Raw genomic sequence first — 27399 nt, 5'->3', positions numbered from 1 at the left:
TAGATCCACCCCTGGCAGTGACTTGGTGAGTTAGTTTAAGTTATGGCATTAGACACATCAGGTGATAGCACAACAGATAACCTAGATGATAGAAGTGTTGGAGACACTGAGTCCGCAATTTCCCACTAAGCCAAGTCGCACTTATTTAGTCTCTCACAATGTTGATACCAGAAATGCACGGCCACTGCAGCAATCCATATATCGGGTGCCCCCAGAGGTCCACACCATGATCCGGTCAAAGCTAAATGGCATGCTAGTTATGGAAGTCTTTGTCCCTTCTTGCAGCTTTTGGGCTGTCTGTGTAGTCTTAGTGCCCAAAAAGGATGGTACATCACGGTTCTTTGTTTACTATAGGTGATTGAATGAGGTGACTATAACTGAACTACACCCCATGCCTAGAGTAGATGAACTCTTGGACTGGCTAGGAGATGCTCGCTATGTAACCACTTGGATCATAAGCAATACTAGCAAATACCTATTGCCAAAGAGACCCAGGAGCAATCTGCACTCATTACACTGTTTAGACAATTTTAAGTCAAGGTAATGCTGTTCAGTATGAATAACACCGCAGTTATCTTCTAGAGGGCAGTGGACGACCTGCTAGATGGATGTAGAGAATTTACGCAAGTGTATTTAGATGACACTGCTATATTCAGTGACATCTTGGAAGTCCATTTAGTACATGTAGCACAGGTAGTTAGACTCATCAAAGATGCCAGACTGACCATAAACCCAGATAAATGTGAATAACTGAGAATGGTGGAGGTACAGTACCTAGGCCACTGGGTGGGTAAAGGTAATGTGTGGCCATAACCAGCCAATGTAGAGGCCATTTAGCCTTGGCCTCGACCCTCCAACTAGAAACAGGTGCAAACTTTTCTTAGCACAGTGGGGTAGTATCGCCCGTTTTGTACAGATTTGACCACCTAGAAATTCATGCGAGACATAGTTTGGACAGATGAGTGTGAACAGACCTTCTGCCAGCTCAAGGAGATATTGTCATAGTCCCTGGTACTTTCGGCCCCTGACTTCTGATAGCGATTCATTGTAAAAACTGACACATCAGGCTGATTGAGAGCAGTGTTGAGTCAAGTCAGGGAAGATGGTCAAGAACACCCTGTATCATATTTGTCATGTAAATTGGAGGCTAGGGAAATTGCTTACTCCATCATTGAGAAAGAGTGTTTAGCCATTGTGTGGGCATTCAAAAAGTTGTACTGTTATTTATATGGCCAGGAGTTCTCTCTGGTTACTGACCATAATCCCAGCAGCTGGCTCAATCATATCACAGCAGACAATGGACGGCTGTTGCAATGGAGTCTGGCTTTGCAGATGTATAACTTTACCATTTACACAAAAAGGGCAGCCAACATGGAGAATACCTGTCGAGATGAGCCAAACGCTGTTCATGCTACCCACCTGGCCTGGTCACTGCTGCAGTAGGACAATCGAAGCCTTGCACCAGATATAAGAAGGGGGGAGGAATGTGAAACCACACTCACTCGCAATCCATCGCTCTATCTGCATATTATGATTTTTCACTGTCTCGCTGCCTTACAGTTTATTTGCCTTACAGTTTATTTGCATTTTTTGCTTTTGTGCATTTGTTTGACATATACTATTGTATGCTGTGTGTTTTTATGCCTATAGGAAAATGCTTACATATGCCAGACTAGGTATTTGTACATAACCCCAGGTGGAATGTAAATCAGGGATAACAGATGTCTGGGTTAAACAATTGGTGTGCACATGTATAATGCTATTAAATCTCCTGTTTAGTCATTCAGATCATTGATATAATAGTATTGATATAATAGTATCCCTGGATTAGATTCCTAGGCACCTTCTCTACAGGGCCCTGAGAGTTATAATTTATCTCTGGCCCATTTATCATAATCTAGCTACCGCTCCAAGTCCACCCACCATTAGCTCCACCACCTTGGAAATAGGGTCCATATAACCTGTGTTTTGACTGCACTGAGGGTGTTCGTGGATTAGTGACTAGGATCTGCCCTTCCATTCCGTTTGTATGCTGTACCTGCAAAGAGTCTCATCTGTCTGGTGATTGTATATCTGCATGCCTGTATTGCCATCTATGGAATAAACTGCACTTTGGTTGGTACAAGCTGTCTAGGTGATTTCCAAGAACCTACTAGGACGTGTGTTCCTCACAGCTTGTCTTCATAACTGACATATTTTCTTTGGGACATCCTTGTTAACATAAGTAGTGAATATCATTTGATCTGTGCAGTGTTGTTGTTCTGGTTTATTATGTTATTTAAGTCAGCACACACTGTCTAGTCATTACAATATTCATTTTATACTTTGTGTCAAGTGATTATTTTGATTCAGATACCATCATGTATGCTACATCATTTTGATAAGGCAAACAGAGCTATGTTATTTAGTGCTTAGTCTTGTTGGACAAGTGATACTTTATGTGGATTGGTTTTGGTTCTCAAACGATGGATGTGTGTGATCTAAAAGGAAGCACCAGTACTGAGATGATAATGTAGCTTTGGAAAGGAGCAAATCAGTGTATTTATACACTACAATATTTATCAAAGAAATGAATAGCAGTGTAAAACCCTCAGTTTCACGTATGAATGAAAACAGCATGACTGCTAATACTACATCACCAAAACACTAGATGGCTCTGTGCAATCATGAAATATCAAAAGTGAAATTTGGCAGTTCAACCCATGTGTCACATTTTTGCAGTACAAAGTAATGTTTAATTGCATTATAGCCAATAGGAAAACAACACATTAATAAATTATAAATGATTTAAAACACTAAGACACATTAAATTACACTTTAATTGATTAAATATTCCTCCTGCATTGAAAGCATGCATAACAACCCTAAACAAGCGTTTTAAACATAGTATGCAGTTTGCGATTTTTGCCTTGGGTTATCTAACAACAAATGAACACCTATATTGACACATATAATACATTTTAGTATACGGTAACATAACCTAAATATAGAGTAAACTGCTGCAACAAAATGTGTGAAAGAACTTACCCTGAAATACTATCAATAGTCAACTCACCCATGTTGGTGAAGCTTTAGAAGGAATACATTAACATAAATTCAGGTATAACCTTGTGGTTTGTTATTCATGAATTAGGCTTTATTATGTTTAAATAAGCATCTTTAAGTACAAATAGGTATACTTAATAAAGTGCTATTAATGCAAATTAGTGGAAAAACAAAAATTACATAATGAAACCTAACATTGCATAGACATCTATATTTAGCAGAAAGAGCATCATGGACGGTTTGCCAGCACTTTAGTGCATTATCATGAACATGACAAAATATTATTTAGAATACTTCAATAAATTATACAATAGAGACCTTCTATAAAAATATGATTACTTGTTTGTAACAATGTTGGCAAAGGCACATTTTATTATAGATTACTTGTAATTGACTGTACAATTTTCAATGTGTCTAAACAGGATAAACAATTACTACATTAACTAATAGCTACCAGTAGCAAACTATAAAAAAAAAAACCAGTAAATCTATACTCAATGTACAGAATACATATCGATAGACAGGTACCAGTTGTTTGACCCTTAGAACATTTTAGCCTCAGAGTATAAGACAAGCTAAGTTTTCTGGTAAGGAAATAAGAACTAGTAAAGCGATAAAAATGCAAATCACCAACAACTGTTCATACCCAAAGATAGCATAAGAGTCTACCTATATAATAGTCACTGAAAGCATTAACCTGGTGTGACGAGATTCCTGTATACAGTTTCAGCACCAAAGTATATTGGACAGAGCGCTCCTTCTGACTGCAGTGAATTACAGAATTTTCAATGAATTGATAAATATATATAAGAAAAGTCACAAGGTGTTTTATCAATCAACTAAAGCCCATAGCATAATATGTGATCCCCTAACGACAATGTATTAATCTCTCATTGTTTTATTAAGTAAATTACATTGCATTTAATATATAGAATAATTTTTTAATACCCTTAGAAGTGGTAGAAGATACATAGTTACTTACCTAAAATGTTTCCTATAAGAGCAATAATAAACACTGCAATATATCCTGCAATAAGCACCCATTCATATTCCTTTGGGTGTAAATATTCCCTCCACAGATACCGAAGAAACTCATCATCATAATCAGAAGATGGGTTTAAAAGTGGCTCCTGTGTCACATTCAGATCTTGTACAGACCAATTCCTATAGAAAAAATCATCCAATTTTGTTCCTGGCATCCTTCTCCAGCTAAACGCGTGGATCCTGTTGCCTTGTGATAAAATGCGTGCAACACAGATAGATTCCAGTGGACAGCTCAACTTATATAGGTGCAAACAAAAGCATTCTTTTATGGATGTCATAATCCATTTCAGATAAAGCTTTGGCAGTGCTTTATACTGTAACTTAAAGGCACACAACTTTTCCCACTAATTCTGCTTAGTACATGCGATTAATTTAGCTGAACACGTTTTTCTTCTTGCTGGTAGAAAATAAATAGATTTAACCACAGCTGGATGAGATTGCTCATTTTCTCCATATCACTGGCTTCAAGTGCAGCAGCGCCCACTTCTCTTGTGGCCACTCCCCTCCCCATACAATATATAACTGCTATAGGAACCTCTGTCCTGCCTGGTATAGCGAATTATTTATTTCTCATTACATTATAATTCGAGTTATCATTGCAATTCTTTTTTTAGTTCCGTGATGTGATCTGTTTGCACTGCATATAACAGTAAATTAAATTTCTCATTCTGCTTTTGTTAGCGAGCAGGGTTAATACATGAGAGCCTCTGCTTCGCAGCAGCCCAACACTATTTCCTACTGTCCTAACTCCTGTCATGAGCCCACTCTGCTCCTTGATCGCCGTGCTGCTGATTGCAGAGGAAGCAAGGGAGCATGTGATGATGTTATTTGTGACCGGCAGCTCAGTCAAGGGGATATAGGTATTGAGTTTATGTTTAGACAGACCTTCTGCAAATGCTCAATGATCTCTCCTGTTGCAATGACCATTTGTAAGGGCAGAGGTGAAGAAGTAACGCTTGAACACCAATTGCTAATATTTCCAAAACCTATAAATAAGAGAAAAAAGTAAGTATTATTAGGTGAAGAAAAGATAGCAAATTGCTTAATTAAAGAACAGAGCTATTCACGAGAACGTACGTTTGAAGACATGTTCATAAATCGTCGATACTGTTTCGCTACACTGAAAGCTGCCCATATTCAAAGTGTATGCACAAGTTAAAATATGCATGCAGTGCAAAGGGTTCTATTTTTCTTCAGACGTCGGCGTTTGCATCATTTGAAGCTGGGATTCTTTTCACCTCCAAGGTATTTGCCAAATGACCCAATGTTCAAGTCAGCTACTGTATTGTATAATGTTGAATCAGATATAATGGATAGAATTCCATCCATTGTTTCATTAACAAAACTGTTGTTCAGTTTTTGCGAATACACCCGCCCCCAAGAAATGATCCTTTATATCTTGTTTTACATTATAAAAAACACATCAGAAAATCTCAACAATTGGATTAAAATTCAATCTGACCTTCTGTGGTCAGACAGTTTATGGAAAATCAATTTTATCACAAACAATTTATGGAGTTGAATATACTGGTACATACAGATCCAGTTTTATGCAAGTCAGCAAAAACATTAATGAAAACATTACATTTAATAAAGAGACAGTTTATATTTTAACCATCTTGTCTATCCTTCAGCCATTTTTACTCTCATCGTGCCAATTTTGTATCACAATATGACCACTAATTAAATATATACCAATCAGGGCCGGATTAAGGGCCTCCATTCCCCCGTGAGGCCCCCCCTCTCGTTCCCATTGAATTTAGGCAATACAGTATCTTGAAACCTCCTTGTTCACAGAGATGCTCTGTACAGATCAGTGAATTCAAACTTGGACATAGCTAATATATTTCAAAGGTTATCTATGATTTGCTACTTGAGTGTTCTACAATATATTAACAACCTTTAATTCATTGTGGAAAAGCATTTATATTGCTAGAGGCAAAACCAACAAGTTCTGCAGCACTTTACATAGAGGGTTAGAACATACAACAAAATAAAATAACATAAGGACAAAAGTGACAAGTTTACATTAAAACTCACAAAATTGCATCATTATGTAAATAAATACTAGGAGACAGGGCGCCGCTCGTAAGAGCTTACATTCTAGAGGGGATGGGTGGACACAGAGAGGATGAAACTGTGTGTGAGAGCAGACTTGGAAGATGCAGAGGATGTAGAGCTAAAAGGAAGGCTGGTAAGCTTGAATGAAAAGATGAGTTTTAAGGGCATGTTTGCAGGCTTGAAACTGGTGGATAGTCTAATTGGGAGTAGGAATGTGTTCCAGAGGTTGGAGACATCCTGAAGTTGTGAGAGGGAAAATATAACCAGTGAGGAGGTCATGCAGTGGTCATTGGCAGAGCAGAGTGGCTGGGAGGGAGTGTGTATGAAAATGAGGTTAGATGTGTAGGGGGAAGAGGAGTGACTGAGGGCTTTGTAGGCGAGGTTAAGGAGTGTGAATTGGATTCTGAAGTGGACAGGAAGCATAGAAGGGTGGCAGTAGGGAGAGATGAGAGAAAAGAAGGCCAGGTAGGAGAAAGTTACAGTAGTCAATGTGAGAGATAAGAATAATAATTGAAGTAATGCCACAGTATATATTTTAAGGATAGTTTAGTGATTATATAAATATACAAGCTGAGTGTTTTATTTAGTTACAGAACTCTGAGTTTAATTGAAATAAAGCCTACAGTAGAACATGTTATTTCTTATAACATATAAATAAATGCAAATTATGAATTAATTCCACAAATTCAGTTTTTAAGTAGTATCTTAAAATAGCATGCATATATTGCTTGTATTGTATGCGCATTGTAAACAGCTTAATATTACACAATGCACAATATTTAGTTGATGTTTGGATATACTTTCTTGCATATATTAGGTTAATATCATTACACTAAAATGTACTGTTTACTCCTAATATTTTGTTGCAGTAATGAAGTTAGAGGTAACTCTACAAATAAAATATAGTTTCAGATCCACAGCTACTATCTCAGAACACACAATATGCAATTCATTTTTTATAGTCAAATGTTTATTGCTTTTTGGATTAATATGCATTATGTATTAAATACATTCCATTACAGTAACAATGTCATGGTGAAATGAGTGACTTTAAAAGTTCTGAAAAACTCTACTAGTAACATATGACATAAAATCCACCAATGCAAGATTACCCAACACCATTTTGTCAAGTGGTAGGGCTATGTCCATGCATGTCTGGAGTTCACTAATATAGTTAGATAAAGCATTTCTTATTGTACTACTCCTTATACCTCCTCTACTCTGACATGTCTCTCTTCTTTAGCACCTTCACATTAGCACTCCTCATATAGTAACTACTAAAGATGTTCGGGCTCGGTTTTCCGAAAACAGAGCCCACCCAAATATCGGAGATCCGAGGCTCGGCTCGGTACTTTCGCACACCATCGAAACTGAAAATGAGGCAAAATGTCATAGTTGCGTTGTCGTATCTCGTGAGTTTTGGATTGTATAAGTAGCGCCCTCCACAGAGATCCAGCGCCATTTCACAGAGACACACAAAGAGGTAGCAAGGTTCTTGGTAGTCTCTAGTGCAATTGGGCAGCGTCATTAATAAATGAGAAAAAGGAGGGGTGGCAGTGTTCTTAAAAGTCTCCAGTCACATTCTACCGTGCCATAGCTCACACAGAAACAGGAGAGGTGGCACTGTTCTTGCCAGTCTACAGCTTGAGTGCCATTGCTCATTGTCAGTGCTGAAACAGAAACAATAGGGGTTGCAGTGTTCTTAAAGGTCTCTAGTCACATTGCGATGTGCTATAGCTCACACAGTAACAGAAGAGGTGGCAGTGTTCAGTGCTGAAACATAAATAATATTGGTGGCAGTGTTTCTAAAAGTCTCCAGTCACATTAATCTGTGCCATCGCTCACACAGAAACAGTAGAGGTGGCAGTGTTCAGTGCTGAAACAGAAATCATAGGGATGACAGTGTTCTTAAAAGTCTCCAGTCACATTTCTCTGTGTCGTAGCTCACACAGAAACAGGAGAGGTATCACGGTACTTCCCAGTCTACAGTGTCAGTGCCATTGCTCATTACAATTGCTGAAACAGAAACAATAGGGGTGGCAGTGTTCTTAAAAGTCTCCAGTCACATTGCTCTGTGCAATAGCTCACACAGAAACAGGAGGGTTGGCAGTGTTCTTGTCACTCTCCAGTCTCCGGTCACATTGCTCTGTGCAATAGCTCACACAGAAACAGGAGGGTTGGCAGTGTTCTTGTCACTCTCCAGTCACATTGCTCTCTGCCATTGCTCATACAGAACCCATACAGAAACAGAAGTGGTGGCAGTGTTCTTGTCACTCTCCAGTTACATTGTTCTTGTCACTCTCCAGTTTTAGTGCCGTTGGTCACACAGAAACAGGGGGAGCAGTGTTTTTGTCACTCTCCAGTCTCCAGTCACATTGCTCGATATGGATTCACATCAGTCCACAGAAGACCAGGAGCACCAAGAAGCTGCGGGCACCAGTCATGATCATACTAATCCCTCTATATCATCTGCTAAGGCCTATGTTCAAGTTCATAGGGATTTTTAAATCAGGGAAACAAAAATGTAAAAAAAAAGCTTCTACCTGTTTAAAGAAAAAAACACCTCTCTAATAAAGGTGAAAGTTTACTGTAGAAAAACATAAAATTGCCAACATGCTATTCTACCCAAAATATTAACAAGCATACCAGAATCAATTCCCTTCTCTCAGCTAGATTCCAGCACATGCAATCTACACTGTCATCATCTTCATCCTCATCCTCACCCTTAACAGTGTATACATCATCCTCACACAATACTAATTCATCCCTGCTGGATCAACCATTACAGAAATCTCTGTACTTTGATTTAAATAAAAATTATCTCTCAGGTGCTCACACTATATAATATAAGGACCTATTGTCGCTACCAATCTAAGGGTTGCCAATCCCTAAATGGAAACTGTCGAATCTAAATCAGATTGCTCACCTGTAATCGTCAGTTTATTAGTTTATGAGCTCATGGCCGGAGAGAATAAAAGACACTGCAAGTTCTGCGTGTACAATTAGCTCTGATTTATTAGTTACAAGTTCATATCTATATAGCACGAAATCACGTATTACAGAAAACTGTGCCCCAAAAGGTTTTAACCACTCATGCTTCCTTTACACAGATCTTGCTACATTCTCAAATTTTCACACAGGAATTGTCCCCGGGATGGATGGTTTATCTCCTGTCTGCTATATCCAAGGTCATGGGCATAGTTTCTTGCAAACAATGAATAACTCCTACAAACTAGCCGTATCTAAGCTGTCTCTGAGCTATAAGAGAATCAAATGGCTATAAGGCAACACGATGACGTCAGCTCAGCAAAATCACATTTCTAATTTCCCATCTTTTATTCATTATTTGCTCTAACACTACCTATCAGAGATCACATTCTTGCTGTCGCTTTTAATGGGTACTTATACACATACACCCTTCTAGCAGAACATATGAATAGGGATGCTTAAAACTGGATACATAGAACAACCCATCCCCCACCAATAGCAAGTCCATGATTCCTCTTCTAGCTGTCACGGGCACTAGGAGTTCTGCCCAGGATTCACCAGTTGACTATGCTTACCAGAGGGGCGGAGTTTGCACAGCGGTCCTCTGGCAGCAGGGTGAATAGTGGAACGTATATAACAGCAGATGGAGAGAGGATGCCAATGGAATTGATGATAGTCAGTGACTTGCAGCTATACTGGTAGATGAGTCAGCGACTTGCAGCTATACTGGTAGCTGAGTCAGCGACTTGCAGCTATAGTGGAAGGCAGGTTTCAACCACGGAGAGCAGGGTGGACGTGAGCAGGTGAAGGAAGGTAATGGGAGAGTCAGTGGTCTGAGGATAGCAAGTTGTACCACTGCTGTGATGGGAAGACTTGTCCAAGTGCAGGTAGGTAGCGGGAGAGTCAGTGGTCTGCGTTCAGCAAGTTGTACCACTGCTGTGAAGGGAAGACTTGTCCAGGTGCAGGTAGGTAGCGGGAAGTCAGTGGTCTGCGTATAGCAAGTTGTACCACTGCTGTGATGAGAAGACTTGTCCAGGTGCAGGTAGGTAGAGGAGGCGTCAGTGGTCTGCGGACAGCAAGTTGTACCACTGCGAGGAGGTGAGGACTTGTCCAGGTGAGGATAAGTAGAAGAATGAATAGAGTCAATAATTGTATGAATACAATGAAAGCACAGAGGAACTTGCTCCAAACAGATATGCCGCGTTATAGCTAATAGTCTATGGCGGTATGTGTACCGCTGCTGAGTAGAGAGGCTTGTACAAAGCGGATATGCAGCGTATTAGCTAATAGTCTATAGCGGGTATGGATACCGCTGCTGACTAGAGAAGCTTGTCCTAAGTGGATATGCAAGGTAACAGTTGATAGTCAATAACAAGTAAGCATACCGCTGATGAGTAGAGAAGCTTGTCCACGAAGATATGCAGGCACAGCAGGAGCACTGAACGGCTGAAGCGGGTATGGGAACCGCAGGTGAGCAGAGCAGGTAATCCAACAGACAGCTGAGGACACGAGCAGGATACAAAAGTCAGTAGCGGTTATGAGAACCACTGATGAGCGGAGCAGGTAATCCAGCAGACAGCTGAGGACACGAGCAGGATACAGAAGTCAGTAGCGGGTATGGAATCCACCGATGAGTAGAGCAGATAATCAGCAGGAAGCTGAAAACACGAGCAGGACACAGGAGTCAGTAGCGGGTATGGGAACCACCGATGAGTAGAGCAGGTAATCAGCAGGAAACTGAAGACACGAGCAGGACACAGGAGACACCTTCAGAGACTCACAGGGAATGAGACTTAAGATCAGGCAACGATGTAATGAGCACAGGTGCCTTAAATAGGGAGAGGTGCCTGATCCACCAATTAGATTAAAAGCAAAGGTCATAAGAGTTCTTGGATGCTGCGCATGCGCAGTCCATCAAGATGGCGGACGGCCGCGGCTCAGGACAGGCGCCGGCAGGAAGGCTAGAGAACCACGCACCAGCGCACGGTCCGGTGAGTGACACTAGCTGATATTAATAGATGTTCAATGAGTCGACAACTGTTTTGCACCCGCTGCATGTCCTGATGTCAGATCTTCACTTATATCAGTGAACATGAGAGACTCTGGGGCCTCTAGAGCTTCCTTTTTGTCTTCTAACTATGGATTTCTTAGGGAAGGAAAAAAGGAAAGGGAGGGAGAAAATATACAGTGCACTTGGCAAGTGTTATATGTCACTTATTTCACAATAGAAGGGATTGTCCATTGTGCTGTATATCTTCATAAGGATAAGGCTTCAGTAACATGCATGTGGATTCCAAGGAAAAGGTTCTTGGTTTCTGCATTGATCACAACTGGCAGTAGTACTGAGAGTGCCACAAGGTTCACACTCATTAGATGGAGTGTACAGTTGAGTGGTTAAGACAGGTGTGGTAACTAATTTTTCTGGAAGAGAAACACTTAGCTTTAATACACTTGTTAATAAGTCACATTATCAGTTTTATTAGTATATAAATATAATAATAAGGATTAGTAACAGTCCTTGAAGTCCGTGATGTAAAAAACCTGATACCTATCCTTGAACCAATCGGCAAGTTACAGCCATGAAAACTATCCTTCTAGATAAACATCTCCAGTGTGCTCCTTTAAACATTTATATTTCATGCCTTATTTTTTTTTGTAAGTGTTCATCAATTATTTTCTTTGGATCATCTTTGTCATTAATTAAAAAGGGTCAACCCTGGGATACAATATGAATATTTAGGGTCAGGCAGTACCCTCCACACTAAGCTGTGAAGTAGTCCAATATTAACCTATTGTCTTGTGCAAATGTAATAATGTGTTGGCCCACAATACTCAGAAGTACATTTCTGTATTGGGTGTAAACCCCTACAGTCATGAGTTGCTCTTTCCATTATTTGGTTGGGTAAAATTTTCATATTAGAATTTTTCTCATTATGTACAATGATCTCTACATTTCTATTGGCGTGAGTCTGGTTCTTCCAGACCTGGCTTTCCTTTCTAGACTAGTACACATCTATAGCCTACAGCAAAAGAAAATAACGTGCAATCAATATTCATCCTACTAATATCAATAAACACCACTCTCTGGTGTCACTTGGATCTTTAAATAACTTGTAAAATACATTTTACTCAGACTCCCCCTGTCTGAATATTTTGCAGTGGGATGCATGTATCCAGGTGTCATTTCCCTGTACTTCCACTGCCATGGGAGTAGTCAATAAGACCTCAAAATGACTCCCGTATCTGGGTTCAAGACTCTTCCTGACATGTTTTTTCACGACCACCCAGTCCCCTGGTTGCAGTTTATGGGTAACTGCATCAAAATTAGGGCCTGGAATGGAAGAGAACACTTAACCATGTATTTCAGTTAGTTGTTTTTATAATAAAGCAACATAGTTCAACAAATCAGCATGTACATGCTGCAGTTGCTATGGAAAATAACAGCCTGTTCTGTGTGCTGTGCCAAACAGTATCTCATTTGGTGCTAAACCTGTGTCTTTCCTAGGAGTGTTTCTTACTGAGTGCAGGGCCATAGGTAAATATGAGATCCATGGCAAGCCTGTTTTAGCCATTATTTTCTGGATTTTCAATTTCAGAGTTCCATTAAGACGCTCCACACATCCCGAACTTTGGGGTCTGCAGAGGGTGTGAAAGGCAGATATGATTCCCATGTCTTTTAACAGTTTCTGGAATTCTTGCCCCATAAAGTGTCTCCCTCTGTCACTTTCAATGACTTCTGGTACCCTATATCACTCATAATTTTCTTGTCTAGTGTTTTAGTATTTGCTTTCCTCTACAGCCATGCCTCCAGACAGTGACTAAAGAAGTCAACACAGACTAGCACATTCTCAAAGCCTGAACATTTAAGAAGTTGTATAAAGTCTATCTGTGTCCTCTTATAGGGATACAGTCTCTGGGATGTGCTTTTCCCTGGAGTTGGGACCGACTTACCCGGGTTATTTTGTGCAGAGATTAGGCATCCTGCCACTAACGCCTGTGCTGCTTGAGCAAACCCTGGTGCTATCCATAACCTGTTAGTGAGTGCAACCATAGCATCTTTCCCCAGATGCACTTTCCCATGTGGTATATTGGCCATAATGGGATAAAATGCTTTTGGCAGACACAAACGCTGACCTTTACACCTCCTTGCACTTCTAGTGCTCCATGTTTTGTCCAAGTCTTTTTTCTTATTCTCTGTTGCTTGTCTCTGCATAAGTTGGAGTGTGGTACGGTCAAGCTTGGGGTCAGGGGGTCACCATGTAAATAGACTCCCCTTGGGGTACTGAGGCTATGGCAGCTTCTCGTGCGGCCTGGTCTACCAGTCCCTTAGCTTCGGGGGTAGTGTCTCTGTGTGTGCCTTCACCTTCATCACTGAACGTTTGGAAGCAGCTGGAATGCGGTGAACAGTTCCCTGGTATGTTCAGCATGTTCACTGGTTTGCTTGCTGAACCCATAAAGGCCTTACTTTTCTATATAGGGCCATAATCATGCGCAATTACAAACGCATAACTTGAATCAGTGTAAATGTTTACTCTTCATCCTTCTGCATATATGCATGCAAGTGTCAGGGCCTTCAGTTCAGCTTCTTGTGCTGACATGTGACTCGGTAGAGTCTGTTGAATCACTATTTCTGTGTGTGTGGTTACAGCACACTCTGTATAAGGAACACCATCTATGTAGTAGCATGAGATGCCTGCATTTGGTAGCGGTGTATCTTTAATGTCAGATAAAACCGAAGATCCTTGTCTCATTAGTTCTACACAAGCATATTCAGAAAAATTTTGTGTACATATTTTTTCTTCTTTTTCAAACTGGGATTCCCCGGATAGGGGAACCCACTTTTCAAACTGGGACTCCCCCACTAGGGGAACCCTGACGTGTGTCCTCCCATCTTTTGAAACATGCAAAAATAATGCTACTTCATATTTAGTAAGTCTGGTCGGTGAAAAATGTTTTGTGCAATTTGGTTGTGCTTGGTTTAAAATTCCTGCTAATAAGACACTTGTTTACGTGTTTCTCTGTGTAGCTTAACTGTGACGCTATGCATTCCATGCCATGAAAATATGATTTCCTCAAAAGGGCAGTCCCTAACCTTACAAACAGGGAATGTAAAAGTGACATGACCTGGGCGAGTGTTCAAAGCCTCTCCCTTCTCATCATCACCTAGTAAGGCCCCCTTGAATGACTCTAATATGTTTTCCGGGTTTACAAAGATTCAATACAAACACCCCTCTCTAAAGGTTCCAGCCATTCAGCCATTTTTAAAGCAACACTGCTTCTCTCATAAATCAGAGTACTCTCGTTAGACACCTCGCATTGTGTCTGCAAATCACTCAACATTTTCTCAACAAAATCTCCCATCACCAAATAATCACACATATTTCCAGATTCTGTGATTTTCTTGTCGAAAGTACACATATATTCACTTAAACAAGTCTTGCTCACAGATGGCATTTTATCTCATAACATTTCTTTATGGGCATAACAAACCTTCCTGATTTCTGAGAACATTCATCAGCACCATTTTTACACATATTAAAACCACTTGTAATATCTCCCACAATTCTCAATTTCCTTAAAGAGAAAGCTATTTTTCTCAACTTCAGAAACAAAATTATTTTGTTCAAATACAGAAATGGCTTGTTGGACCCCAGCCAGCTGAAGGTCACTGTTTTATTCTGACGCTATCTGTACAATTTTTACAGTCTTGTCTGTCCACTGAATTGTGTAGTGACGGACCAAAGATTTTAAAACTTCTATTGCATCTCTTCAAAAGTTTACAGTTAAGCAATGCAGGCATTACATTTAAAAATATACAACTTTTCCGACCTTGAAACATGTTTCTTGTAAAATGGTCAAGAAAGACAAACTCGGATCTCTCTCACACACAGTAAGACGGAGACAAAACTCACATACAGAGGAAGAAAAACTAACTGATATCTTCCAGCCTACTGTTTTGGAACTACAAGTCCCAACATTAGACTAAATACAAGTCAACATGTTATTACCACTCACCACTCTGGACACATTTTAGTTACTCTTGAATTATTAAGGCACACTTGAAGAACCTTTTTATCAATGTTACATACATTGCCAGATAACAAAATGCAGAGTCCTTCTTATCTCAACACACTGAAATCTTTTACACAGAATAAGGGGGGGACATTTCACTCTTTCAGCTGCACAGCATCAAAACATACACTTATAGTACACAACCTAATTGGTTCATTAATTTAGTCATTATATCATTCAGCTTCTGATACATTTAGCATATCCACTGAACACATATCAATTCATTCTTTGGCTTTCTTGAAAAATTACTTGCAGACCTTTTATTACCCCCATATATTTAAATTTCTATGGGGGAGTTGCTGCCATCTATCTGCTTACTGTCTATATTCCCCTATATTGACAGTACTGTTGAGTCCCAATAGAGACTCTGATCTAGAATCTGTGGGTTGTCCTAATAGTGGATGTCCCGTTCTGTGGACTCCTTGGGGTGGATGTCCGGTTCTGTGGGCTCCTTACACTGGATGCCCCTGTGGATTCCTTACACTAGATGTCCGGTTCTGTGGGCTCCAAAAACTGGATGACCCTGTGCAGAATAGCCTGACAGTGTCTGGGACGAAGGTCTGCAAAATTCATCTAACTTCTTTGATAAATTTCTAGGGATGGTGTGGGTGTGTCACACATGCACTAAAAATTCACTCATCTTTCAGAAATCTAATTACCAATACAATTACAGTAAACAAATTGAGTTAGTAATTACTATATAAATCTGAGACTTACAGGAGAGGCAGACTTGAACACAAAGAGAATGAGATCATACAAACAAAAAGGTCCAAATACGTACGAGACAAGTTTGGTCCCAAACATAAATCTATAACCAAGACCTCCCAACTCAAAGATAAGAGAAAACTTCTGAATAAGCCAAGTGACTGTCCTCTTATGGGAAAGCAATCCCAACTAAATAGCAAGGTAGTTCCTAAACAATCAATTGTTACGGTTTAGGTACCTTAGTCAGTATTTTCGCAGGCTTACCTAGGGCGCGGAGTCTAACGGCCTTCCGGTCTTCACCAAGAACCACCGCAAGGTAGGATGGGTTTTGCTGCCGAAGAACCGCAGGTCGCGGCCCCCAGGTTAGCATACTGACGTAAGGAAAAGGTACTAAGTGATGGATAGACAGCGGAAAATATGACAGGATAGTGCAAGTAATTAAGCACACTAACCGTGAAATCCAGGGTCTGGTCGACTGGAGCGGACGCTGGTTTGGTGCACGGTATCTGTCGTATGCCTAGTACTGGAGATGAGTCCAAGGATGGTCGGATACACAGCCGGGTCGGTACACAGGAGATGATCCAATATGCGGTGCCGGGGAGGAGTCCAGAGAATAGCCAGAAACACAGCCGAGTCGGTACACAGGGAATCAGTCCAATACACGGTGCCAGGGATAAACCAAAGGATAGTCAGGACGCAGCTAGGTCGGTACACAGGAGTCTGAGAGAATGCAGGAGCACACAGGAAGCAGGAACACAGAGATCAGGTACACAGGGAGAGGTAGCCAGGAAAAGAAAACACATTGCTCTGACACAGATAGCGTGTCAGAGCAGAGTAGATATAGAGTTTTGAATTCCCCGCCCAGTAGTCACATGACCTGCCGCTGGGAGAACCCGGAAGTGCGGGGGGCGCGAACAAAGGAAAGCACTGAACCGCCGGAGAGGACACAGCTGCCAGACATCACCGACAGTGCAGCGGAGCGGGGAACAGGTAAGTTCATGACAGTACACCCCCCTTCAGGGGCGGCCTCCGGACAACCTATAAGGCTTCTGAGGGAACTTGGCATGGAATCTCTTCAACAAACTTGGAGCATGAAAATCTCGTGCAGGAATCCATGAACGCTCCTCAGGACCGTAGCCTTCCCATTCAACCAGGAACTGTAAGGAACCTCTGGAAATACAAGAGTTTAGAATCTCCATAACCTCAAATTCCTGATCTAGCGCAGAAATAGCAGCCCGAGAAAGGCGATCAGTGGCTACCCACACCACTGAGAAACCTCTGGAAGAGGGTAAATCTGTGATAAAACCCATAGAAAGATGACTCCAAGGTCGATCTGGAATGGGTAGAGGTTGCAGCAGACCATAGGAGCTTGACGAGGAACCTTGTTCTGAGCACAGGTGGAACATGCCGTCACAAACTGTCGAACATCCGAGTGGATAGATGGGCACCAATAATTACGGGAAATGAGTTCCAAAGTTTTCTTTATACCGGCATGACCAGAGAAACGGGAGGCATGAGCCCACTTAAGAAGTTTGGGTTGGAGATGCGGAGGAACCAAGGTCTTCCCGCAAGGAATAATTAAACGAGTAGGAGTGGTAGCCAAGATACATTCTGGATCTAGGATGGGTCTAGAACCCTCCTCTCCTGTATCCATGGAGTCGAAGGAACAGGAGAGAGCATCTACCTTCTTGTACTTGGATCCTGGTCTGAAAGTAATAATCATATCGAAGCGGGAGAAGAACAGGGACCATCTGGCCTGGCAAGGATTGAGGCAAGATGCAGTTTGTAAATACAACAAGTTCTTGTTATCTGTAAATATGGTAACAGGAAATCTGGCTCCTTCCAAATGATGTCTCCAAGCTTCCAAGGCTAACTTAATGGCAAGGAGTTCCTTATCTCCTATGCCATAGTTCTTTTCGGTGGCCAAAAGTTTACGAGAAAAGAAGCCACAGGGGGAAAATTTCTTAGCGGAATCTTTCTGAGACAAAATAGCTCCCACTCCGGTAGAGGATGCATCGACCTCGAGAAAGAAAGGGAAGATAGGGTCTGGTTGATGAAGAATAGGAGTCGAGGTGAAGGCTTTTTTTAGAAACGTGAAGGCTTCCACAGCCTCCGGTGGCCAGGTTTTAGAGTTGGCGGACTTCCTAGTCAAAGAGGTAATGGGTGCAATTACCGAAGAAAAACCTTTGATGAAGTGCCGATAATAATTGGAGAACCCCACAAAATGCTGGATGGCCTTGAGTCCTACTGGCTGGGGCTATTCAGAAATTGCCTTTAACTTCTCAGGATTCATGCGTAATCCGGAGCCAGAAACCACGTGGCCAAGAAAAGAAAGTTGCGTTTTCTCAAAGATGCACTTGTCCAAATTACAAAATAGATGATGTAAACAAAGGCGTTGAAGCACCAAGGAAACATGATGGCGATGAGTAACCATGTCAGGAGAAAATATCAGGATATCATCCAGATAAATGACAACAAATTGATACAAGAAGTCCTGAAAAATCTCATTGATGAAATTTTGAAAAACTGCAGGGGCGTTGCAAAGTCCAAATTGCATAACAAGATACTCGAAATGCCCATCGTGAGTATTGAACGCAGTTTTCCATTCATCCCCTTGCTTAATACAGATTAAGTTGTAGGCGCCTCTCAGGTCAAGTTTAGAAAATATCGAAGCACGATAATCTACAAGGACGTACCCCGCCGTCCTTTTTTTTTACAAAAAAGAAACCAGCCCCTGCTGGCGAGGAGGATTTACGGATAAAACCTCTATTTAATTTCTCCTTGATATATAGGGACATGGCATCAGATTCAGGTAAAGACAAAGGAAAAACACGACCTCTAGGTGGAATCTTGTCCGGCAACAATTCAATGGCACAATCCCAAGGTCTATGGGGAGGTAACTTAGAAGCCTCCTTTTCACAAAATACGTCAGAAAAGAAATGGTAGTGAGGAGGAATACCAGAGGATGTAGTAAGAGAGGTAGAACGAGCAGTGGCAACCTTGGCTCCATGAAAGAACTTCAGGTTTCTGCCAATCTAAAGTAGGAGAGTGGAGTCTGAGCCAAGGAAGGCCTAAAATCAGAGGATTAATAGCCTCATGGATGACTAAAAAAGGAATTCTCCTCAGTATGTAGGGCTCCGATGCGCAGAGAAAGGTTAACAGTTCTTTTCTTTATGGATCCTCCAGTAATACGACTACCATCAATAGCTGTGATGGCGATAGGCGGATCCAAAGGTAGCATGGGTAGCGACAACCTCTCTACGATGTCAGCTCGTATAAAATTTCCTGCTGCCACGGAGTCGATGAATGCTGGAAAAGATAGTTGCTTGTCAATAAATTGCAGAAGAACTTGAATGGAAAAGCTAGAATCCACAGGAAAGGAAATAGACATAGCTAACCTAGCCTCTCCAACGTCAGTTAGGTCTGATCATTTCCCGGCCGCTTCCCACAAAGGCTCAAAACATGACCGGGTTCCCCGCAATAGAAGCATAAACGATTCTTGAATCGCCTCTCCCTTTCCTCCTAGAGATAAGCGCGCTCTTCCTAACTGCATAGGCTCTTCCTCAGGTATCACCGGACTCTGGAACCGGGGAGCCAAACGAAAGGTAGATCGACGGGAACTCTCCCTCTCTTGAGAGCGTTCACGAAACCGGATATCAATCTGGTTACACAGAGAAATCAATTCATCCAGGGAAGTAGGTAGTGCTCAGCCCGCTAATTCATCCTTAATGCGGTCGGACAAGTCTTGCCAAAATGTGGCCAAAAGGGCTTCGTTATTCCAATGTAGCTCAGCCACTATGGTGCGAAATTGAAGGGCACACTGACCCAAAGTAAGAGAACCTTGGCGCAGACGGAGAAGACCTGAAGCTGCGCTGGAGACACGTCCTGGTTCATCAAAGATGCGTCTGAAGGTTTCCAGGAAGGTGGTACAATTATGATGTATAGGATCATAATGTTCCCATAGAGGAGATGCCCAGGCAAGGGCTTGACCAGATAGCAAGGAAATTATAAGGCAAAAAGAGAGGATAGAGAGGAATTGTGTATTTGGAGGCACTCCGCGATCTTCTAAATAATAAAATAAAATATCTATTTTTTTATTGATATCCCTTAAGAAAAATCCCTCCTAATTTAATAGCGAAATATTAAAACCAAAGTGACTAAAGTTATTTAAAATAGCAAAATGAATTGCTATGCCCCGCTACTTTGTATCAGTATATATAAATACTCAATGTATAATAATCACTCCTATATTGAATTTATCTAACAACTTTTACAATAGATATTTTATTTTAATTATTTAGAAGATCGCGGAGTGCCTCCAAATACACAATTCCTCTCTATCCTCTCTTTTTGCCTTAACATTAGCCATTTGTGTGGAAGTGCACCATCCAGTAGCCAAATTATCTCAACCTTTATAATTGATAAGTATTATGATAGTGGAATAGCGATACCTAGTGCAGTGGTATTTTCTTTAGCAAGGAAATTATGTATGCCACTTCAGTCTTCTCTGTTGGAAAATTTCCGGGCTGCAGTTCGAACTGAATGGCACACTGGTTTAAGAAACCTCGACATTCCTTGGGATCCCCATGGAATTTAGGTGGGTTAGGAATGCAGAGTTGAGACATGGCTGGAACTAAAGCGGCAGAGCTGCTCTGAGAGGTAATAGGCTGCGGGGCTGGAACAGGCGGAGGAGTAGGAGCAGCCACCTGAGCTGCTTGGGCTGAGACCGTACTCTGGAGTGTGTCCAAATGGTTCGACAGAGTCTGCAGAAACTGTAGTAATTGTTCTTGATTTTTCCCCTGATCTTCAACCCGAAACGCTAAGTGATCCAGTAATTCCCTAGCGGAGGGATTCCCCGATGCATCCATCAGATAGATAGCGGGTCAAAACAAACTGTTACGGTTTAGGTATCTTAGTCAGTATTTTCGCAGGCTTACCTAGGGCGCGGAGTCTAACGGCCTTCCAGCCTTCAAGAACCACCGCAAGGTAGGATGGGTTTTGCTGCCAAAGCACCGCAGGTCGCGGCCCCCAGGTTAGCCTACTGATGTAAGGAAAAGGTACTAAGTGATGGATAGACAGCGGAAAATATGACAGGATAGTGCAAGTAATTAAGCACACTAACCGTGAAATCCAGGGTCTGGTCGACTGGAGCGGACGCTGGTTTGGTGCATTGTATCTGTCGTATGCCTAGTACTGGAGATGAGTCCAAGGATGGTCGGATACACAGCCGGGTCGGTACACAGGAGATGATCCAATATGCGGTGCCGGGGAGGAGTCCAGAGAATAGCCAGAAACACAGCCGAGTCGGTACACAGGGAATCAGTCCAATACACGGTGCCAGGGATAAACCAAAGGATAGTCAGGACGCAGCCAGGTCGGTACACAGGAGTCTGAGAGAATGCAGGAGCACACAGGAAGCAGAAACATAGGGATCAGGTACACAGGGAGAGGTAGCCAGGAACAGGAAACACATTGCTCTGACACAGATAGCGTGTCAGAGCAGAGTAGATATAGAGTTTTAAATTCCCCGCCCAGGAGTCACATGACCTGCCACTGGGAGAACCCGGAAGTGCGGGGGCGCAATCAGAGGAAAGCGCTGAACCGCCTGAGAGGACACAGCTGCCAGACATCGCCGACAGCGCAGCGGAGCGGGGAACAGGTAAGTTCATGACATCAATAGAGAATTTGGCCACTGACCCCAAATTATATCAGCAATTAGGACTAACATATCAACAATACATGAATCTAATACACCGTAAACCATACCTAGTATCTAGGACCATAGCTGAAGACAATGAAGACACCAGTAACACCTGTGATACTTCACACTCGGCATCTAGTGAACACAACTCGGAATACGAAAAATTAGCGATACAATCATTTGAAGTCGGTTGGCAACAAGACTTCACCATACACGTAGAACCTCCAACAGCCAATAATATTCTCCCCATGACACCTATACAAACCAATCAAGAACCCACATCCCCTAAGAAAAGCAAAAACACAACATTCTATTCCACCCCTTTGACTAAATTGACCCATCATGATATTGATCCTGAATCCTCCGTTGTTGGCGCAGAGCCTTTAAATCCAATCTCACAATTAATAAGTAATTTTTTAGGCCTGGAACAAAATAAATTTTACCAATAGGCAGACCACCTCCACAAAAAAGGAAAGTAAACGAACTAAAAGAGGAGGTAGGGGAGGTCAAAGAACCAAATCAACAGCCAATGTTAGAGACACTGTCACTCCAATAGGAATATTCAACCTTAGTCATCACATATTGTCTAAAGTTGAAATTAGTGTTTTAAATAAAGGATTAAAGTTCACTCCCACAAATAAACTCAACAAATTTGAAACTTATATCGACATACACAAATTTGTCAGGAAATTAACACTTAAAAGATTTTTTCCAGAAATCCCCTGTAGAAAAATCGATACAACATCCTGGGCCATAAACCCCCGGCATATTTTTACCCAAAACATACGAAGAGCAATGAGATTCTCACCTTTGTAACCATGGTATTAGCTGACCTAGAACAACTAAAGCCCCACAAATTCCGTTCACGGGTGAATCTTTCTACTAATGAAATGTCAGCTCCAAACCATTTACAACAATTAGAGCAGATTATCATCAAACCGGCAGATAAGGGGAGGGGGGGATTGTTATTCTAAACAAAGAAACAGTTAGACTATTGTCTGACTCTAACACATACTAACTGCTTGATCATAATCCTACTGATATTTTCTCTAAAGAATTAGCCTCCATTCTCAAAAAAGGACAGGAGAAGGGCATTATCAACCTCAACGAATATCATTACATATACAATCCACACCCCATCATCCTGGTGATATACCACATCCCCAAAATACGCAAGAGTTTAGTCAATCCTCCATAATTTTCGGGTATAGGATCCATCACAGCTAACTTATCACATTACATCGACACATTCCTTCAACCTCATGTTACAAAACAAAAAGCTTATTTAAAAGACACTACCCATGTATTACAGCTTCTGGAGGAGATCACTTGGACACCAGACTACTGCCTGGTGACTTGTGATGTTTGATCCTTATACACTGTCATCAAACATAATTTAGGCATTATGAGTGTCAGACATTTCTTAGAGGAAGACTCCTCCCTTAGTAGTGATCAAATTGAATTTATCCCTACCAATATCAACTTCATTCTCACTCACAACTATTTCTGGTTTAATGATCAATTTTATCTGCAATTAGAAGAGGCAGCGATGGGCACCAAGTTAGCACCCAGCTATGTAAATCTTTACATGAGTTATTGGTAAGATCACCATATATGGTCCAATAATAGCTGGGCTTCGAACCTGGTGCTTTGGAAACTGTACATTGACAATGTGTTCATTATATGGAAAGGCTCTGAGACTGATTTGGTTCAATTTCTTAAACATATAAACAATAATATGTATGGTTTACAATTTACAGCACATCATAGTTGTAATTCCATCGAATTCCTGGATCTAGAAATCTATATCAATAATGGTCAACTAGCGACCCGGCCATTTAGGAAACCAGTGGATGTCAATAGCTTCATTCTTTCTAGCAGCAATCATTACCCTAACTGGCTGAGAAACATACCTTTCAGCCAGTTTGCACGAATATGACGCAATTGCACAGACCTTCATGACTATATCACACAAGGGGAGACAATGAAACAACAATTCTTAGAAAAATAATATGATAACCAATTGGTCAATGAGGCCTATCACAAATTGAAAGATATGAATAGAGATACCTTACTGAAATACAAAAACAGTGACAATAGAGACAGTACCATACCACTAGATAAGAAACCATCAGATCCTATCTATTTTATGTCCAATTACTCTGGAGAAGCAAATCATATCAGAAAAATTCTTAATAAACATTGGCATATTCTTAAACATGACACAGTATTGGGACCCACACTTTCAGATCATCCTCACTTAGTATTTAGGATTTAAGTGTATGTTTTAAATAACAATAAATATGTTCTACCCCTTCAATCTTAGTTATATATATTTTAGCAAAATATCTAGAGATCATAACTGTCTATATCTAACATACCTATCTCTGTTCAGGTTATCAAGCATTAGGTTAGGTTTACGTGATACATAGTCTAGCACATATCCAAGCCAATGAGAGCAGAGATTTTTTGGTTCATTTTGCATATCTAGGTAGAGGCCCCTAGTTCTGTTGCTGGGAATTCTCCCCAGGGGGGTTGGTTTATCTTCTGTCTGCTATATCCAAGGTCATGGGCATAGTTTCTTGCAAACAATGAATAACTCCTACAAACTAGCTGTATCTAAGCTGTCTTTGAACTATAAGAGAACATATACAGATAATAATCAACAATTAATACATTAATTGGTAAAAGACAAAAACAGAGAGCGGTACCTGTCATGGGCATATGTCAAAGAAGCTAAAAATACTTGAGTCAGGAATATACAACATAGCCCGATGTTTTTAATAAACAGACAGGTGAGTATACTTTGAGCAGGGCTTTCGCTCCTTTGAGCAGGGCTTTCTCTCCTCCTGTCTTCACCACTTTTAACTCTGCTCACCAGCTACCCTGCCTTCCTCCTCGAGGACCCTCTTTCCGTCCCCTCTCGCTCCCTTCTCTTCCCCCTGGGGGTCTCACCTCTCATCTGTGCCCTCCCTCCTAAGTGCCGTTGCTGGCTGACCTTCCCCTCTCCCCTCCCCTCTAGCTGTGCCTTGAGCTCACTGAGTTACTGTGATTATTGTTTACTATTCTGTGCTGTCTCACCTCGTATTGTAATCTTTTCTGTCCCTGTACTGCGCCACGGACACCTTGTGGCGCCCTATAAATAAAAATTAATAATAATAATAATAATAATATACAATTGTTATCCAGAACACTCAAGAAACTATAACATTTTCTAACAATATAATGTGGGGATGGGATGGGGTGGGGGGGATGCACTGGTCGCCACCGAAACTGAAAGAAAAAGAGGACACACTTCCCAATTAAGTGCACAGTTCCTTGTCCCTATCTTTCCCTTTTTAAGAGGAGAAACAAATAACTAGAAAAGGGGCCCTAAGCGTTTCAATGGAGATTACTACTTAGATTCTCTGGGAAGGGAAGCAGCATCAAGAGTCAAGAGTCAGGCCACTTATGAACGTAGTCTTTTTAGGAGAAAGGAATTGGTGCAAGAGGTAAGGGGTTATAAGTAAAGCCAAGGATCCCAAACCTGGTGAAATTTATCATCCTTATCATGTAGGTGGTATGTAATCTGTTCCATCCGGGCAATGAACCCGATATAAGATTGCAGGGCCGCCAGAGTGGGGGGTTCAGCTTGTTTCCAAGACTTAGCTACTAGGCATCGCGCAGCAGCCAGGACATGAGAGGCCAATTTCGCAGACTATCTATCATCATCAATCAGTGGGTAACAGAGAAGAAAAGACCATGGGTCTTTCCGGACAGGGCATGGAAGGAGGGAGAAGAGGAGGGTCCTAACTCGATCCCAAAAGGAGGATATTTTAGGACAGGACCACCAAATATGTAAAAAGGAGTCGTCTGGCCACAACCCCGCCAACATAATGGAGAGCTAGAGGGGAACATTTTAGTGAGTTTATCAGGTGTATAGTACCACCTATAGTATACTTTATATGCGTTCTCCTTCACCAAAGTGGAAATAGAGTTGGTGGAAACTTGGTCCCTTATGATTTCCCAATAGTCCTCCTCAGGGGGGGGCCAGATCTCTCTCCCACTCCCTCTCATGCCTACCACCCGGGGGCAAAATTACATTGAGAATCAGGCTGTAGATAGAGGAGATCATGCCCTTACCCAAGGGTGAGGAGAGACATAGAGATTCAAAGGGAGACCTAAGAGGGGGGAGAGGAGCCCCCCCCCCCCGAGGAGAGAGCCCACAAAGTGTCGTAATTGGAAATACTCGTAGAATTTAGGATGGAGACTTGGATATTTAGAGCGTAGGCCATCCCAGGAGATAAAGGCCCCCTGAGATAGTAGGTCTCCAACAAATCGAATTCCCGCAGTGACCATAGAAAGCAGAGGAGAGGGGGGGGGGGCGGCGGCAAAGGAGGCTACGATCTGGCTCAGATGAGCCGCCCAATAGTAAATTTTCAATCGGGGAAACCTCTACCACCACCTCTGGTGGGTCTTTTTAAGAGAGCCAACTTAATCCTGGGAGACCGGCCGTTCCAGATAAACCTAGAGAGCCATTTTTGGGTAGATGCCAGATCCGAAAGGGGAACTCGGACAGGAAGGGTCTGGAAATAATAGAGGAGCTTAGGAAGGAGGTTCATCTTGACAGAGATGATCCTGCCCAGCCACGAAATGATCAGTGAGTGCCAGGAGAGCAATTCAGATTTGATCTTAGCAAAGAGGGCCGGGTAGTTCTCTCGGTAGAGGGAGTCATAGGAGTCTGTAATGAAGATACCTAAGTATTTAATTTTCTTTCTCTGCCACCAAAAGTTAAAGCGGGAGGTGAGTACCAGTCCTTCAGAGGAGGGAATATTAAGGAGGAGAGCTTCCGATTTTGTAATATTGATCTTGTACCCCGAGAGGTGGCCATAATGATGTAGTATGCTAAAGAGTCCAGGAAGAGACTTTTCAGGTTGCAGGAGAGTCAGAAGGACATCGTCCGCAAAGAGAGAGAGCTTACTCTCCACATTCCCCGTCCGCACACCCTGTATGTTCGGGCAGGCCCGGATTGAGGCCGCAAGAGGTTCTATAACAAGGGCAAAGATGAGAGGAGACAGGGGGCATCCCTTGCATTTAATAATTCTTTTATTGGTGAAATAAAAAAATATTTTTAATATATAGAAGTACACGATTTCTGTCATATTTCTGAAGATTCTTTTTAGTTTTTGGCACACCTTTTTTATTGTTTCAGGTTCTGTACTTTGATGTAATTGCAGGCAATGGCTTCCCTCGTGGAATTTATAGTTCATTTTACGACAGAGTTGTCACGATTTTTGGGCAATTCTTTTAGACAAGACCAAATGTCAAAATATTGTGCTGACTCATCTGCATCGCCACTGGGTGTCTTGGGAAAGCTATGTTTTTTTCTAACAGCAGTTGCAAAGAAACTGAGAGACGTTGTCATGTTATGTACCACTTAAACTGTCAGCTTGCTGACCAGGAGCTCCTTGAATCTCTTGAGATCTGGGTCAGTTGGAAAGAAAGAGAAGACATAGCTTTTAAATCTAGGATCATGCACAGTTGCCAAAATGTAGTGATCAGATTTCAAGATGTTGATAACTCCCGGATCCTGGCGAAGCGACTAAAATACTTGATCTACAAGTCCTATGTAGCAGAAAAGCTAGCTGATGCTGTAATGCTTATTATTATTTTGGGTTTCACCTTTATTAAAGATGTGTTTTTTTCTTTATAAAGGTAAAAGGTTTTTTTTTTACATTTATGTTACAGAGACTTCTGTAATGGTGGATTCCTGTGGGGTTGAATTGATATTGTGTGAGGATGAT

At 41.6% G+C, this 27399-nt stretch overlaps 1 protein-coding gene across 1 annotated transcript in view; it reads right to left on the bottom strand.

Annotated features, from left to right (window-relative positions):
* Window positions 1-4610, bottom strand: part of HCRTR2 (hypocretin receptor 2) — a 104054-nt gene extending 99444 nt beyond the window's left edge. Inside the window, exon 1 of the mRNA XM_075200604.1 lies at window positions 4028-4610. Within this exon, the coding sequence (XP_075056705.1) occupies window positions 4028-4367 (340 nt within the window). The 5' untranslated portion in view covers window positions 4368-4610. The remainder of the gene's footprint in view (window positions 1-4027) is intronic.
* Window positions 4611-27399: the final 22789 nt, after the last annotated feature.

This window comes from Mixophyes fleayi, chromosome 3, assembly GCF_038048845.1.
Source record: "Mixophyes fleayi isolate aMixFle1 chromosome 3, aMixFle1.hap1, whole genome shotgun sequence".
Taxonomy (NCBI): Eukaryota; Metazoa; Chordata; class Amphibia; order Anura; family Limnodynastidae; genus Mixophyes; species Mixophyes fleayi.
This window is presented reverse-complemented; position numbering and strand designations above follow the sequence as displayed.